The 15,295-nt window shown below is 38.6% G+C and overlaps 1 protein-coding gene across 1 annotated transcript in view; it reads right to left on the minus strand.

Annotated features, from left to right (window-relative positions):
• The window catches only part of METTL16 (methyltransferase like 16), an 85,661-nt gene that overhangs the window by 10,401 nt on the left and 59,965 nt on the right, over positions 1 to 15,295 (minus strand). Inside the window, exons 6-7 of the mRNA XM_006891037.1 lie at positions 7,328 to 7,397; positions 2,982 to 3,071 (exon numbers count right to left, since the gene is read on the minus strand). Of these exons, the coding sequence (XP_006891099.1) occupies positions 2,982 to 3,071; positions 7,328 to 7,397 (160 nt within the window). The remainder of the gene's footprint in view (positions 1 to 2,981; positions 3,072 to 7,327; positions 7,398 to 15,295) is intronic.

A 15,295-nucleotide genomic window follows, 5' to 3' on the forward strand; every position in this document is an offset into this window, starting at 1 on the left:
GTTGGCATCCAATTCCCAAATCAATAAGACAGTTGGTTTAATTACCATTGGAAAATACTTGTCATTCCTCTGTAGCATCTGGTCCCCACTGGACCATCATCATTTCCTTCACCTGCTCCCCCAACCAAACAAACTGTGCAGGCTGCAACTGCATCCTGGCCCATCCTCACCATTCTGCCCCCAACCCTCACCTCCTTGTACCCCCAATATGTTTTTCCCAATTAAAAAAAAAGAAATACGTTATCACAAAAGTATATGCACAGATGGAAACAACTCAATTGGCCACCAATAGACAAATGGATAAACAATGGTACACACAAACAATGGAATACTATTTAAAACTAAAGATAATGATGAATTTGTGAAACCCTGTCCAATATGGATGAATCTAGAATATGTTGAATGTCAGTCACAGCAGGACAAATAGTGTATGAGTCAATTATAATAAATAGCTGAAGGGGAGCTCTGGTGGCCTAGTGGCAAGGAGCTGCAACTACAATCCCAGAGGCGAACGGTTCGAATCCACCAGATGCTCTGCCGAGTAAGGAGGGACAATCTCCTCCTGTACCAGTCAGATCTGATTTGACGGTACACGCACAGACACACACACAAAAAAAAAATTAAAAAAAAAAAAAAAATAAATAGCTGAAAAGGAAGGGAGCTCTAGGTGGCCTAGTGGCAAGAAGCTGGTGCATTGCACTCCCAAAGGTATGCGGTTTGAATCCACCAGATGCTCACTGGAGAAGGAGGGGCAATCTCCTCCTGTACCAGTCAGATCCGATCTGACAGTACACACACAGAGAAAATTATTTATTTATTTATTTTTTAAAAAGCAAGTTATAAAGGTTTATGCACAGGTTTATAATTCTTGGATAGTTACCAGGGAATGGAAAGGTAAGGAAATGAAAATGAAAAATTAGTAAAATAAACACATATTAAGATGGGAGAAAGGAGAGGCAATATATTTAACAAGGGGATAATCAGAACAATTACTAACAAAAAAGTCACAAAGAAGTGTGATAGAAATATATTCACAAGGTAAGCACTATGGTATACACAGTCCTGCACTATCAGCAATAAAAAAAATACACCCTAAGCTGATACACAGGCAGACAGGCAACATGAACAGATTAAGGACAGGTGAAAGGGAATACAATACAGCCATGTCTAGACATGATATCTCTATATTTCTATTCGTATATGAATGTATTTTTTAAAAAGTATCGTTTTTGTGTGTGTGTCTGGGGTAGAATATATTAGAACAAAATATTTGTCACTTCAACCATTTTTTTAACCATTTTTATTTTTGACGCTAGTTATGTTCACCTTATTATGCAATCAACACATAATTACGTTTAAATCAGCAAGCACTTCTAACAGTAACCTTCAAATTCCCTGTAGTCATTGTATAGAGGCTTTCTGATGAAAGGTCAAACATGACTGGGAAACTGGCTTCAACGTACAGGACTAGTGGCAACAGACTAAACGTAAAGAAAACACAGGATCCTTGAATTCAGAAACAAGACATCATCTGCAAATTGTCCTCTGCTTTTGCATGTATCTCCTCCTCTACCCTACAGAGAACAGAAAGAGGCTCAGAGATGCAGCAATATTAAAAATAACTTTAGAGAATAAGAGGGCCAAGACCTTGGGATGGGAACACTCAAAAAAAGCCTACTTGCACTGATGATCAGAGGCCTGAAGGACCAAATACACAAAACTTAACCCACTGTCATTGCACAGACCCCAACTCACAGAGATGCCACAGGACAGAGGTGAACTGACCCACAGAATTTCCAAGGCTGTCAACTTTTATGGATGCAAATCGGCACATCTATTACCTATAGACCACCTGCCAACCTTGGACTCAGAGCAACCCAACCAAACAAAACCTTGCCTGGTCCCATGTCCCCAATAATCTCTTCTGTGCTTATTATGCACTACCATTCCTCATCCCCAAAATACCCAAACCCACTGCTATTTCATCAATTCCAACTCACAGGATCTCCAACAGGTTTCCAAGGCTAACAATTTTAATGGGAGGAGACTACCCATCTTTTGTCCACAAAGGAGTATCTGGTGGATTCTGTCAGAGGTTGTTGGCTTTCTGATTAGCAGCACAATACACTTCAGGATATGCCACCAGAGCTGCTTTTGCTGTGCTCACTAGGACTCCACAGATACTATGAGAAGAAGGAATACTGAGGAATGTATGCCCAGAGTTAAGGCTGAAGGCTCCAGACCCCAGAAAGTCACTCTTTTGGAGATGTAAAACATGTGAGGGAAATGTGGGAACAAACATATGCTGTTCTGTCACCATCTTTAAGCTCAGCCCAGGAAACTGTTTAGTCTGGCCAGCTCCAGCTCAGAAACATTCTTCCATTATATACAACAGCACAGAGGAAAAAAAGAAATTTGTAGAATAGCTCTATTCAATGTTAAGGATTTTTTTTTCTGTAACTTTTTATACCAGAAAATGTTCAAGCATTCACAAAGTGGAGGAAATAAGATAATGACCCATCTTTCACTCAACTTAAAAAATGAGAAGTATTCTAGTATTAAAATCAAAAGCCCACAATCCAAAATAGCAACTTAAAATTCATGATAATTTTAGGAAGCAGTCACTCTAGAAAACCATCAGTGGTAAAGATAAGTACACAGAAAACAGGTTTCAAGCTCAACTCTTGAGTAATGTTCTCCAGAATAATCAATTGTATCTACACAGCATTTCTAAGTTACATTACCTAAATTTTTAATTCCCAGAAGATGCATTTTAATTTATGTTTGTCAAGCAAGAAACTCTAACCCCGATTCACACAGAAAGGGTCTGTGGTCACCAAAGCCAGCTTTCCAGATTGGAACTTGCTTCCACTTTGGTGTAAACTTACAGGAAAGAGGCCAGTACAGAATTCATTCACAACCTGCTAAAAAAATCCACCATGTCTGGCATGAAGAGAAGCCCAAGAAAGGTTTCTACTTACTGGTACTGTTACATCATCATAAAAACTCCATGCTAAAGCCCATCTCATTGTCCGACCTTGACAGAACTCAGTATAGGTGACTTTAGGAACCTGAAACAGATAAACATACCACCAAATTGAAGTTGTTCTAACCACTAGATTTCTGGGGCCTGCCTCTCATTAAATTATGTTGGTCCTTCTTTTGATTAAAAATAAATTAATAAATTCTTAGTCAACAAAACTACATTTTCTTCTTCTCATGGAACACTAGAGAGAATTTAAAAGATTTACTCAAAGGTTCAGGTGTGAACCCTCCCCCCCCCCAAAAAAAGAGATGTAAAATGATTCTGCTTGTCTTTCTTCTTTTTTATGTGCTGTCAAGGTGCTGGAGACTCATAGTAACCCTATGTACAATAGCCCTGACTGCCGCTCTATTCTGTGCCAGCCTTACTGTCTCTTGACACACTTACCCCCATTACCCTAGTCACCAAATCAGTCCATCTCATTGAGGGTCTTCCTCTCTTATGCTGTCCCTTTACCCTTCCAAGCATGATGTCCCTCTCCAAGGTCTGGTCTTTCCTTGTAACATGCCCAAAGTATGTCAGATGGACCTTCAAAATTCTTGCCTCCAAGGAGTAGCCTGGTTTCACTTTCTTCAAGATGGACTTGTTTTCTTAGAAGTCATGATATATTCAATACTCTTCTTCAGCAGCACAGCTCAAAGGCATCAATTCTCCCTTCTTTTATTACCCCTAGTCATTATCCAGCTTCCTGACACATAGTAAGTAACTGTGAAGACTATGGCCTGGTTCAGGTGCACCTTAGTTTCCAGACTGACATCATTGCTCTTCAGTACTTTTGAGAGGTTTCTGACAGCAGACTTTCCCAATGCAGTTCGTCTTTTGATTTCCTGGTTGCTGGTACCAAGAGTGTTGACTGTGGAGACAACCAAACTAAAGCTGTTAACAATCTCAATCTCTTTACTATCCATCATGATGCTGCCAATCAGCCCAGTGGTGAGAATATTTGTTTTCTTGATGTTGAGCTTCAATCCATACTGAAGGCTGCGGTTCTTGACTTTCTGCAGCAAGCACTTCAGGTCCTCTTCAGTTTCAGCAAGGAAGGTTGTGTCATCTGCATGATGCATGTTGTTGATTAGTCTTCTTCCAATCTTAATGCCACACTCCTCCTCGTAGAGCCCAGCCTCCCAGATAATGTTTTGCATATAGATTGAAAAGGTATGGAGATAGGACATATCCCTGGTGTACACCCTTACCAATTTTGAACCCTACAGTGTTTCCTTGCTCTGTTCTGATGACTGACTTCTGGTTCAAGTATAGGTTTCACATAATCACTATAAAATGTTCTGAGATTCCCATTCTTCTCAGAGTTAGCCACAATTTGTTGTAATCCACACAGTCAGATGCCTTTGCATAGTCAATGAAACAGACAGACATTTCTCTGGTACTCTATGCTTTCAGCCTAGATCCATCTAATGTTAGCTATAATATCCCTAGTACCATGGCCTCTTCTAAACCTAGCCTGCACATCTGGCAGTTCGGTGTTGTTATTCCAGTCATTTTTAGATAATTATCAGCAGAATCTTGCTTGCATGTAATACTAATGATATTGTTTGATAATTTCCATACTCTGTTCAGTCATCTTTCTTTGAATTAGGAACAAATATAGATCTTCCCCATGGATCTCTCAGTTGGCCAGGTGGTTGTCTGGCACACCAACTCCAAGGGAGTCTGCGTGACAAAATCACCCGATTGAGGCGAAAACTTCAAGGAAGTCAGCCTCTCGGAATGTGTGCTTTCTCCATGATTGTTCTTGGCCTTTCTGTAATTTCTCTTCTATTGTCTCTTTGTGTTTTCTATGTGGGACAGGGGGAGAAGGCTGTGTTCTTTACACAAAGTTTTCCTACTAAAAGTTTGTTAGATGTTCCCAGAAAGAACTAAATGGAGGTGATGACTTTGATATGCAAACATTACCTCCGGTTCTTTTAGCATTACTAAAACTTCTCAAGAATAATATGATTTTAAGGGAATTCATGGATGCATTATAACAAAAAGAATTAATGGTGGAAATCCCAGAGATGACCACTCCAGAGATTCCTAGATTTCTAGGGCTTATAAGAACTCCTTCAAGGGAAAAACCCAAACCCTTGCCTCCCACCATGAGAACACCAGGTGGAGGAATTGTTTATCTGTTAGGTAATGGTTGTTTGTGGCAGCCCCCTATTAGGAGAGGCCCTTACAAAATTCCAGAGCCTACAGATAAACCTCTTCCATATACTGGAAAATATGATGAATTTAATGCAAAACACCCTGATGGGTTTTGGGATATATTGTTCAAAAGGTTTGAAGGTGACCAAAGGAAAGATGTTATGCGAGGTATAGGTGGTAAAATAGATCATGAGACACGAGATTGGAGTGATGAATTTAGGCGATATTATGACCCAAAACATCTTTTGTATAAACCTAAACCCCCTTATTAAGATAGTAATCACCCCTGAAATAATAGAAAGTGTAAAATTGTTGTCTCTTGAATGGAAATAAATAGTATTGTAAATTTAGCTAAAAATGTAAAATATATCATCTTAAATTTAAAATGTAACTTTTTTACTTTGTAACTCTGTAACCTAAACAAGTTGGAAAATACGTTTGAAAAAAGGTTTAAAAAAAAGTTTAAGCGAAAAGCCATTGTCTACCAAGCTCTCCAATTACCAAAGAACCATGACCATGAAGAATAGCCTTTCATGCTCTCCAAGGAACCATGACCATAAAAAATAGCTATGTGCAGTGGCAAGACGCTGCACTGCAATCCCAGAGGTAAACAGTTCAAATCCACCAGATGCTCTGCTGGAGAAAGAGGGGGCAAATCTCTTCCTGTACCAGACAGATCTGATTTGACAGTACACGTAAAAATAATACAATAAAAATTTAAAAAAAAAATTAGCTTACTTTTGTTGTTTTTCTGGCTGTTGATTAAGCCCCTAATTGTAAAAATGGAATATAAATGTATCATGTTAAATGCAATAAGGAGGAAAGGAAAGGGAAAAAGGAAGAAGGAGAATTAGAATATTAGAATGACTTAGAATTAAAATCATCAAGATCACTTGACTGTTTGTCTTGTGTTCTTTCATCGTCCCTTCGCTGAACTTCTACCCACCTTCGTGTTCCCTCTTCGAGACTCTAGACCTCAGGCTTACAAGCCCCTCCTGAATGGAGCAGCCCGCGGCAGTTGTCCTCCAGATTTCTTGGCACAACTTGGTAAGCACATCCAGGGCAGCATCTGTTTATTGAAATATGTCAATTGGTATGCCATCAGTTTCTGGGGTCTTGCGTAACCAATTCTTTCAGAGCAGCTTGAAATTCTTCCTTCATCACCATACGCTGTTGCTCATATGTTGTTTCATGAAATTCTTCTGTGTTAGCTAATTCATTTTGGTAGACTCTGTATACTCCCTTCCATCTTCTTTTAATACTTCCTGGATCATTTAATATTTTGCCCAAAGCATCCTTTACAACTTGAGGCTTGTATTTGTTAGTATCTCTTTTGGTTACTAGATTTCAATAAAAAAAGAAAGGTAACCACTTTTGTAGTTGTTAAAATTATTAAGAGAAAAGGTATGGAAGAAAGTAATATTAGAGCTTTTGATTTTGAGCAACCACTGAACCTTTATCTAATTCCTTTCCTGAGAAGTCATCTTAACCATGTTAACATACTTTAAAACTGGAAGGAGTACAGGGAAAAACTTAGTTATCATTTGCTTTTGAAAATAAAGTGAGTAATGTGACTTATATAGATTGTTACCACAATGACATTGGATTTAAGATGCGTTCTGATGCTGGCTATCTTTTGAAAACTGCCTGAGGGATATAGAAAAACTCCCTTAACTTATGTGGCCTTCAGTTTCTACATCTATAAAGGAGTTGGATGTGGAGCTTAAAGGAAGACATCAAGGTTTTCCTTGTGTTTTCTCTCTATTGCATTATTCTATAGTAATCCTGAAAATCTCACTCTCTCCATCACCCACCTACACATATACCCACTCTTTCTCTCTGTTGTTTCTGGGTACAAGGGATCTCGATCCAATCTAATATTAAAAACAAATACATAGGATTAGCTTTATAAAATACAATTTACATGAGTGATTATTTGAAACACAATGTGAATGTAGGAATGTGTGAAATTCAATGTTCATAAATTTGTATACAAACTAATATAAAATAAAAATACAACAGAGAAAACAAACTCCTACAAACCTTTATAGTTGTAAAAAAGGGGGGAAAGCCCCCAAAGCCCCAATATAACAAAACCACCCCAAACCAAAACATCCAGTAGTCATGATCATGCTTTACCCCTTGTATCCGAAGTTCTTCCTTCAGAGGAGCCAGACTGCACTTCTTCCCCAGCATACAGCTATACCACCTAAAAGAAATGACAAGAAAAACACTGTTTATGTGGCTATACTTTTAAAATTGTGGAATAATACCCAGGGGTGGGAAGAGAGGGAGAAAGAAGGCAGTGAAAATTATTAAACAGATAAATTCTATGATGGTAAAGGCTACACACAAAACAAACTGGAACTAATTTACAAATAACAAAAATCACATCTCTGTAAATGTTCATTAAAATTAATAAAATTTAATAAAAATTTTAAAAAAATCGCAAATAATGTTTTAAAGAAAGATCAGATCTAGTGGTAGAAAAGGAAGCTCTGAGGAGTTCTGGTGGTCTAGCAACGAGAAGCTGCACTGCAATCCCAGAGGTGTGCGGTTCTATTCCACCAGATGCACTCCTGGAGAAGGAGGGACAATCTCCTCCTGTACCAGTCAGATCTGATTTGACAGAACATACAGACACACACACACACACACACACACACACACACACACACAAGTTAAAAAAAAAAAGAAGAAAAGGGAACTCTGGTAGCCCAGTGCTAAGAAGCAGCACTGCAATTCCAAAAGTGGGCGGTTCAAATCCACTAGCTGCTCCAGAAGAATGGGTAATCTCTTCTTGTGGGATTTACCACCTCTGAAAACCCACTGGAGGTTCAGCTATGGATTGTTTGAGCTAGAGGCACACAACAACAATAGTGGTAGAAAACTAGCTGAGAGCAACGTAAAAAATCTAAATGCACTTAAAGCTCTCCAGTGCTACAGGGCAGTGTGTATTTAGAAAGAAAAAGGAAAAGAGACTGGTCTCATCTAGACTATTCAGAACAGACTATGAATAGTATAAAATATTTGTAAATACCCCCCCAATACTATAAGAACTCAGAAAATTCAAGATAATCTTTTTGAGATATCCTTTTAAATTAAGATATTTCATTAGAATTTTAACAGACCATGATGTAGGGAAGATGGAATGAATCAATCAGAAGGCAAAAAAGATAGCATTTCTTCCATTTATTCTAAAAAGTTTGCAAAATGTAAAAATTAATACAAGGCTCTAGCTTTAGCTCATCAATTGCCTACTATGAGAACTATACTATAAACAGGAACCTGAAAAAATAAGAATTGTTTTTAGATACTGGAAAACTTGTGACAGTGAAAGTTTATGATTGTTGAGAAGCAATTAACAAAGTAAGCCTACAAGAGCACAGCTTACTGTCTGAGGGCAATTTCCAGCTATCATCTGAAGAGGAAAACCCAACAGCCATGCAATCATGGTGAACTGAGCAGACAAGTGACAGGTTGGGGCAGTTAGAATTTACAGATCAAAATAGCAGAGAAGAATGAGATATATATAAAAAAATGCTGGGGATCTGGAGACAGTTCTAAGCTCAGCACTGCCGGTATATGTGAAACTCCACAAGGCTAAGGAAAAAAACCCAAGAACATATGTCAATAATCCTTGAAGCCCTTTACAGATGAAACTAGTTTGTAGTTCCACTAGTCGGAGCTTGAAGTATTCATAATAAAAGAGACATTCAGTAGAATTTTTTAAAAGATTAAAAAAAAAAAAGATAATGTTTTAGAATGAGACTAAAGGCTGTTCTAGATACACCTTAAATAAGCAATCTTCAAGAGCATCATATTGATCTCATGACATTTAAGTAAATGCCAGAGCAGTTCATTAAGTGGCAGAAGTCTTTTTCATGCAGGAGACCCAAGTCTGATTCTCTGCCAAGCCACTACTATGGCACTTGAGCCTGCAAGCTACTATGATGCTGAGCAGATTTCAGAGGCACTACAAAATTATAACTAATAAGAAAGACTTGGTGATAAAAAATGATTCCTCAAAAATGAAAATCCTATGGATAAAGTGGTGTGTAAACTTTTTCTAAGCTTTTTGTAAGCAAGATGTTTTCAAGGTTCATCCATGTTGTACCATGTACAACAGTTTTTCTTTATGAGTAAGTAAGTATGCTTTTGAGCTGTGGTGCTGGAAAAGAGTACTGAACATACCACTGACTGCTAAGAGAACAAATAGGTCTGTCCTGGAGAGGGTGAAGCCAAGCTGCTCCTTGGAGGTAAAGATTTTAATGCTTAGTCACATACTTTGGGCATGTTGATAGGAGGGACCAGTCCTTGGAGCAGGATACCAAGCTTGTAGGGGTGGAGGGATAGTGCAAGAAAGGAACAGCCCAGATGAGGTAGATTGACAGTAATTAGAGTAGTGAAGGCAGGTGTTAGAGACTGTAAAATTGGCTCATGATAGGGCAGAGTTCAGAGCTATTGTGCATAAAGCCGCTACGAGTCAAAAGCAACTAAAAGGCACATAATAAGAGTGGCAACTTATATTATTTACCATAGGATTTAAGAATTCTCCTCTCAGATATTTCTAAAGAGAAAGAAAAAGTATTTATACAAAGAGTTATACATAAATGCTCATATCATAGAATAAAAATTTTTCTTCACATTAGCCAAAACCTGGAAAGTAACTCACGTCCATCAAGTGCTGAATGGGTTAGCAAACTGCAATAAAGAGGACACTATTTAACAATAAAAAGGGGCAAATCAATGATATCATCAAATGATGGCTACGTGATATGAAAGAAGAAACTATATTCTTTTACATGAAAGTCTAGAAAAGACAAAACTATGATGACAAAAGGTAGATTAGTCATTAGCGTAAAGGAGGAAAGGTGGTGCAGTGATTAAATATTCATTTGCTAACAGAAAGACTAGTGGTTTGACTCCACCAGTCACAGCACAGGACAAAGATGTAGTAATGCACTTTTGTAAAGATTTCAGTCTTGGAAACCATGTGGAGCGGGGCAGTTCCAACTGACTGAGTTGCAATGAGTGCAATGAGTTGGCATCAACTTGACAATGGGTTTGAAAGGGTTAAGTAGGACAGGGACAGAAATACAAGGGATCCTAGGAAATTCCGGAATACTAGTCACTGTTACATCAACTCCAAACTATGACAATTCCACATATGTCAGTAAACAATATTTCAAAGAACTCTCAATGGCTGTTATTTCAGAATTAGATTGCCAGACCTTTCTTCTGAGGCTTCTCTGGGAGACTGGATCCTTCACCTTTTCAGTCAAGCACTTTTTACAATAATGAAAATGTTCTATATCTCAATTTTAGTGACAGAAAGACTGTAACAGAATATCAGCAGAGAACTGCCAGGAGTCCAGGCTGGGTTTAGAAAGGGTCGTGGTACTAGGGATATTGTAGGTAATGTTAGATGGATCTTAGCTGAAAGCAGGGAATACCAGAGGAATGTCTATCTGTTTCATTGATTATGCAAAGGTGTTTGACTGTGTGGAACATAACAAACTCTGGCTGACTCTGATAAGAATGGGAATCCCAGAACACTTGATCGTGCTAATGCAAAACCTATTCTTGGACTAAGAGGCAGTCATCAGAACAGAGCAAGGAAACACTGCATGGTTCAAATTGGGAAGGGTATACATACACCAGGGATGTATACTACCTCCATGCCTTTTCAACCTGTATGCAGAACAAATTATCCGGGAGGCTGGGCTCTATGAGGAGAAGTGTGGCATCAGGATTGGTGGAAGATCTATCAACAATTTCATTATGAAGATGACACAATCCTGCTTGCTGAAACTGAGGAGGACCTGAAGCACTTGCTGCAGAAGGGTAAGAACTGGAGCCTTCAATATGGATTAAGGCTCAATATCAAGAAGACAAAGATTCTTACCACTGGATCAATTAGCAGTATCAGGATGGATGGTGAAGAGATTGAGATTGCTCACAGCTTTAGTCTGCTTGGCTCCACATCAATACTCTTGGCACCAGCAGCCAGGAAACTAAAAGACGTATTGTGACAGGAAAGTCTGCTGTTAGGGACCTCTCCAAAGTACTACTCTGTACACTCTACAGAGTAGACTCTGGAGACTAAGGTGTGCCTGAAAGAGGCCATGGTCTTTGCAATCAAATGCCATGCATCAGATAGCTGGACAATGACTAGGGATGATAGAAGATTGATGTCTTTGAGCTGTGGTGCTGGAGAAGAGTATTGAGTGTACCATGGATTGCTAAGAAAACAAACAGGTTCATCCTGGAAAGGGTTAAACTGGGCTGCACCTTGGAGGCAAGGATTCTGAGGCTTCATCCTTGGAGAGGGACATCATGCTTGGGAGGGTAGAGGGACAGTGCAGGAAGGGAAGACCCTCCAGGAGATGGATTGATTCAGTGACTTGCGTAATTGGGGTGGGTGTGTCAGAGACGGTGCAACTGGTATAGGACAGAGCAGGGTTTAGGGCTGTTGTACATAGGGTCGCTATGAGTCACAAGCAACTCGACGGCACATAACAGTACCACCACCACCACGTATTTTGTTATTTGCTGTCGAGTTGAGCACAACTCACAGCAACTCTATGAACAAGAGACCAAATGTCTTTTCACAACTATTGTTACTTCTCTAAGTTCTTAAGAGTTTCCAGAGGCATGTGGTTTACGACATGGATGCCACTCCGGTTTCCAGACCTGTTTTACAACTGGGAGCTCCACCAAACACTGTCTAAACTGGGATAACCATTCTGGTATTTGATACCACAATGGAACAAGGTTCAGCATCACAGCAAACCCAGGTTACTTCATACAGCACAGTGACAAAGAGTGATGTACAACGTGGAAGAGTGTTCCTCCAGATATGACAGGACTAGTCCCATTTAGCAGTAGTTGTCATCAAGTTGAATACAACCAGAGTAAACTTTGCAGAAAAGACCTTAACTCTGTTCTATAACTAACATCATTTCTATACATTTATAGTTTAGTGAGTTTGTAGTTTCCAGAAGCATTCAATTTATACATTTGTAAAAACTTATTAAGATAATTTTAATGTATATCAATCATATGCCAATAAAATAAATTTAAATATATAAATTTATAAATCTTACACTGCCAAAATTTAAAAAAAACCCCAAAACCCCAAAACATTATATTAATGTCTTCACATTTCCAGTTTTACGACATAGCATAATCAAATGAGCAATTCATACTTTGTATCCTGATAGCCCCCCCCACCCCGCCCCCGGTTGTGTAACATCAAATTGAATCTGACTGCCACAGGAGATTTCCCCTCCTCCAGCAGCGCATCTGTTTTGAACCCTGATTTATTTTTTTAATTAATCATCATGACTATGGTAATCTTTAAAATATGACAAATATAACTGGCATTAACTATGTTAAATATTTCATTTGTCTCCATCTAATATAACTTACTGGTAACTGCTTAACTATTTTTCCTTTTAAAAATGCAAAGAAAAATAGTGGTCCTATCTGAACCAACTTTATGGGAGCTCTGATGAGCTAATGGATAGGGAGTTGCCCTACCAACCCAAAGGCAGGTGGCTGGAATCCATCCACCAGTTGCTCCATGGGAGATAGTTGGGCAATCTCCTCCCATGTGTTTACAGCCTCAGAAAACCCACTGGAGGGTTAGTTATGCAGCAGTTCCAACTCAATGTCAATGAGTGAATGGAACTACTTAAAAAAATGCTGGTGGTGCAATGATTAAACTTTTAGCTGCTAACCAAACTGTTAGTGATTTTAAACTACCAGCCACTCCATAGAAAGAAACCTGGCTATTCTGCCTTAGAAACCCTATGGGACAGATCTACCTTGTCTTATTATCACTATGAGTCAGAATCAATCAACAGGACAGCAAACAACAACAAGCTACCCAAACCTGGGCACATTTATTTTATCCAGTTAACTTCATTTAGTAGTTTTTAAATGTTTGGGGGAGCAAATGATATATATTTGAAGACAGTCTACTAGAGGAGAAATCATCAAGAATGAAAAGCATTCAGTATGCTGGGAGAAAAATGAAGGAAGAGAAATTAAGAGCAAATTAGTATGAACACAGTAACAGAGTAAAATAATTAACACCTGTCCTTTAAAATGAGCATCCCTGAACCAACTGGATCCGAGACACCAGAAGCCAAGATATATGGCCCAGAAGAAAGACAAAATAAAGAAATAAAGCATCTTCAGGACAAAAACAAACTAAAACTTTTAATAGCTAAATATATTATTGGTAGCTCTGATGCAAGTTGTGCTGCTAATTCAAAGGCTGTCTCTCTTGGTGGTTAGAATCTGTCAGGAGCTCCTCCAGCGACAGATGGGCAGACTCCTCAAGTGTGATTTACAACAGAAGATTAGAGGGTCAGCTGCGAATCAGTTTCTAGTCCACAGCAGTGAGCTGTTGTTTTGCATACTATTGGTAGTCTTCACTTGGGGAAATTCCAACTGACTAGCTCTAACAGGAATATTGTTAATCTTTTTAAGATTCAATCTCATCAGGACACATTTTTTTCAACAGTTCCATTTCTTACAGAACAACTGGAAGTAAAAAAAGGTGCTAAAAATTCTATTTTAGCTTTACTTTGAAAATGCCTATCTACTAGACCCTAGCTAAGCCACTCTCTTCTAGCTACCAATCAGAGAGAAAGAGGAAAAAAGTGAACAAAAGGAAGATCTGGCACCCAAGAGACTTTGAACCCATTATACTATTTTAATGATAAAAGCAGCACTCTTCTCATTATAGCATTTAATAACGCCTCAGAGACAGTAGGTTTCAAGAAAAATTATTTTTAAATAAGTTCAAACCTTCAAGAGTTGCAAGATAAGTACAATACCCTTCACCCAGATTTGCCATTAACATTTCCCAATTTTCTTGCTCAGTGTTCATGGGAATTTCGTTGACCCATTTGGAAGTTGACTATAGACATTATCATGCCCATTTTACCTTTTAGCGTGCATACTTTAAAAGCAGGGCATATACATATAAAAAATTATCAAATTACTTCATTTACTTGTTATGTCTTTATAATTTCCTTCAATTTGGAAAAAACTTCTTAGTCTTTGCTCACTTTCATGACCTTGATATTTTTATGATGTTCTTTTTTTAAAATTGGGTTTTAAACGAACATTAACAGAAAAGTTGGATTTTCAGTCATTCATTGTTGTACAGGGGAAGGGAGAAAACTGCACCAACAATGACCTTGACATTTCAAAAGAAATAAACTTTCTCAATTCTGTTTGTTTGAAGTATCCCTGTGGTTAGAGACAGACTATTTATACCCGGTGACATCAAGAGATGATCACTTGGTCAAAATCAACTGAAAAATTACTGTTATTTCCCTTTATAAGTAAGATGGGAAGAGATACTTTGAAACTGTAGAAATACCTTGTTCTTTAAATTTTCCATGGAGAATTCTTTCATGGATCAGTAATGATGATTGCAAGGTGATGATTTTCCTATTACTTCTTTTTTTTTTTTTTTTAAATTTTGTGTGCATGTACCGTCAAATCAGATCTGACTGGTACAGGAGGATATTGCGCCTCCTTCTCCGGCAGAGCGTCTGGTGGATTCGAACCGTGTTCCTCTGGGATTGCAGTGCAGCTTCTTGCCACTAGGCCACCAGAGCTCCCCTTTTCCTATTACTTCTAAGGATCCCTGGGTGGTACAAAGTTGAAAAGCCAAACCTGACTATCTGCTTTGGAACCTTCAGAATCCTACAGAGCTGTTTTCTGCACAGATGAAGTCACAGACTTCAGACTTGACTTCGAACAGACTTGACAGCAACTGTTGTTGTCGCTGATTGCCTTTGAGTGGAGCACAACTCGCAACAACCCTATAAACAAAAGGCCTGAAGCCCCTCTACAACTATCGACATTTATCAAAGTTCATAGAGTTTCCGGAGGCATATTATTTGGGAAGTCGATGCCACTCCTGTTTCCAAATCTGTCATAGTATGTTATTGTTGTTATGTGCTACTGAGTCACCTGCTATGTACAGCAGCTCTGAACCCTTCCCTGTCCTGAAGCAGTTCCACTAATTCTGACACACCAACCCCCATCGCCCCAGTTACTGTATCAATTCATCTCATC

Source organism: Elephantulus edwardii, unplaced genomic scaffold (genome assembly GCF_000299155.1).
Source record: "Elephantulus edwardii isolate Elephantulus edwardi_28Jun2011 unplaced genomic scaffold, EleEdw1.0 scaffold00094, whole genome shotgun sequence".
In the NCBI taxonomy this organism is placed as follows: domain Eukaryota; kingdom Metazoa; phylum Chordata; class Mammalia; order Macroscelidea; family Macroscelididae; genus Elephantulus; species Elephantulus edwardii.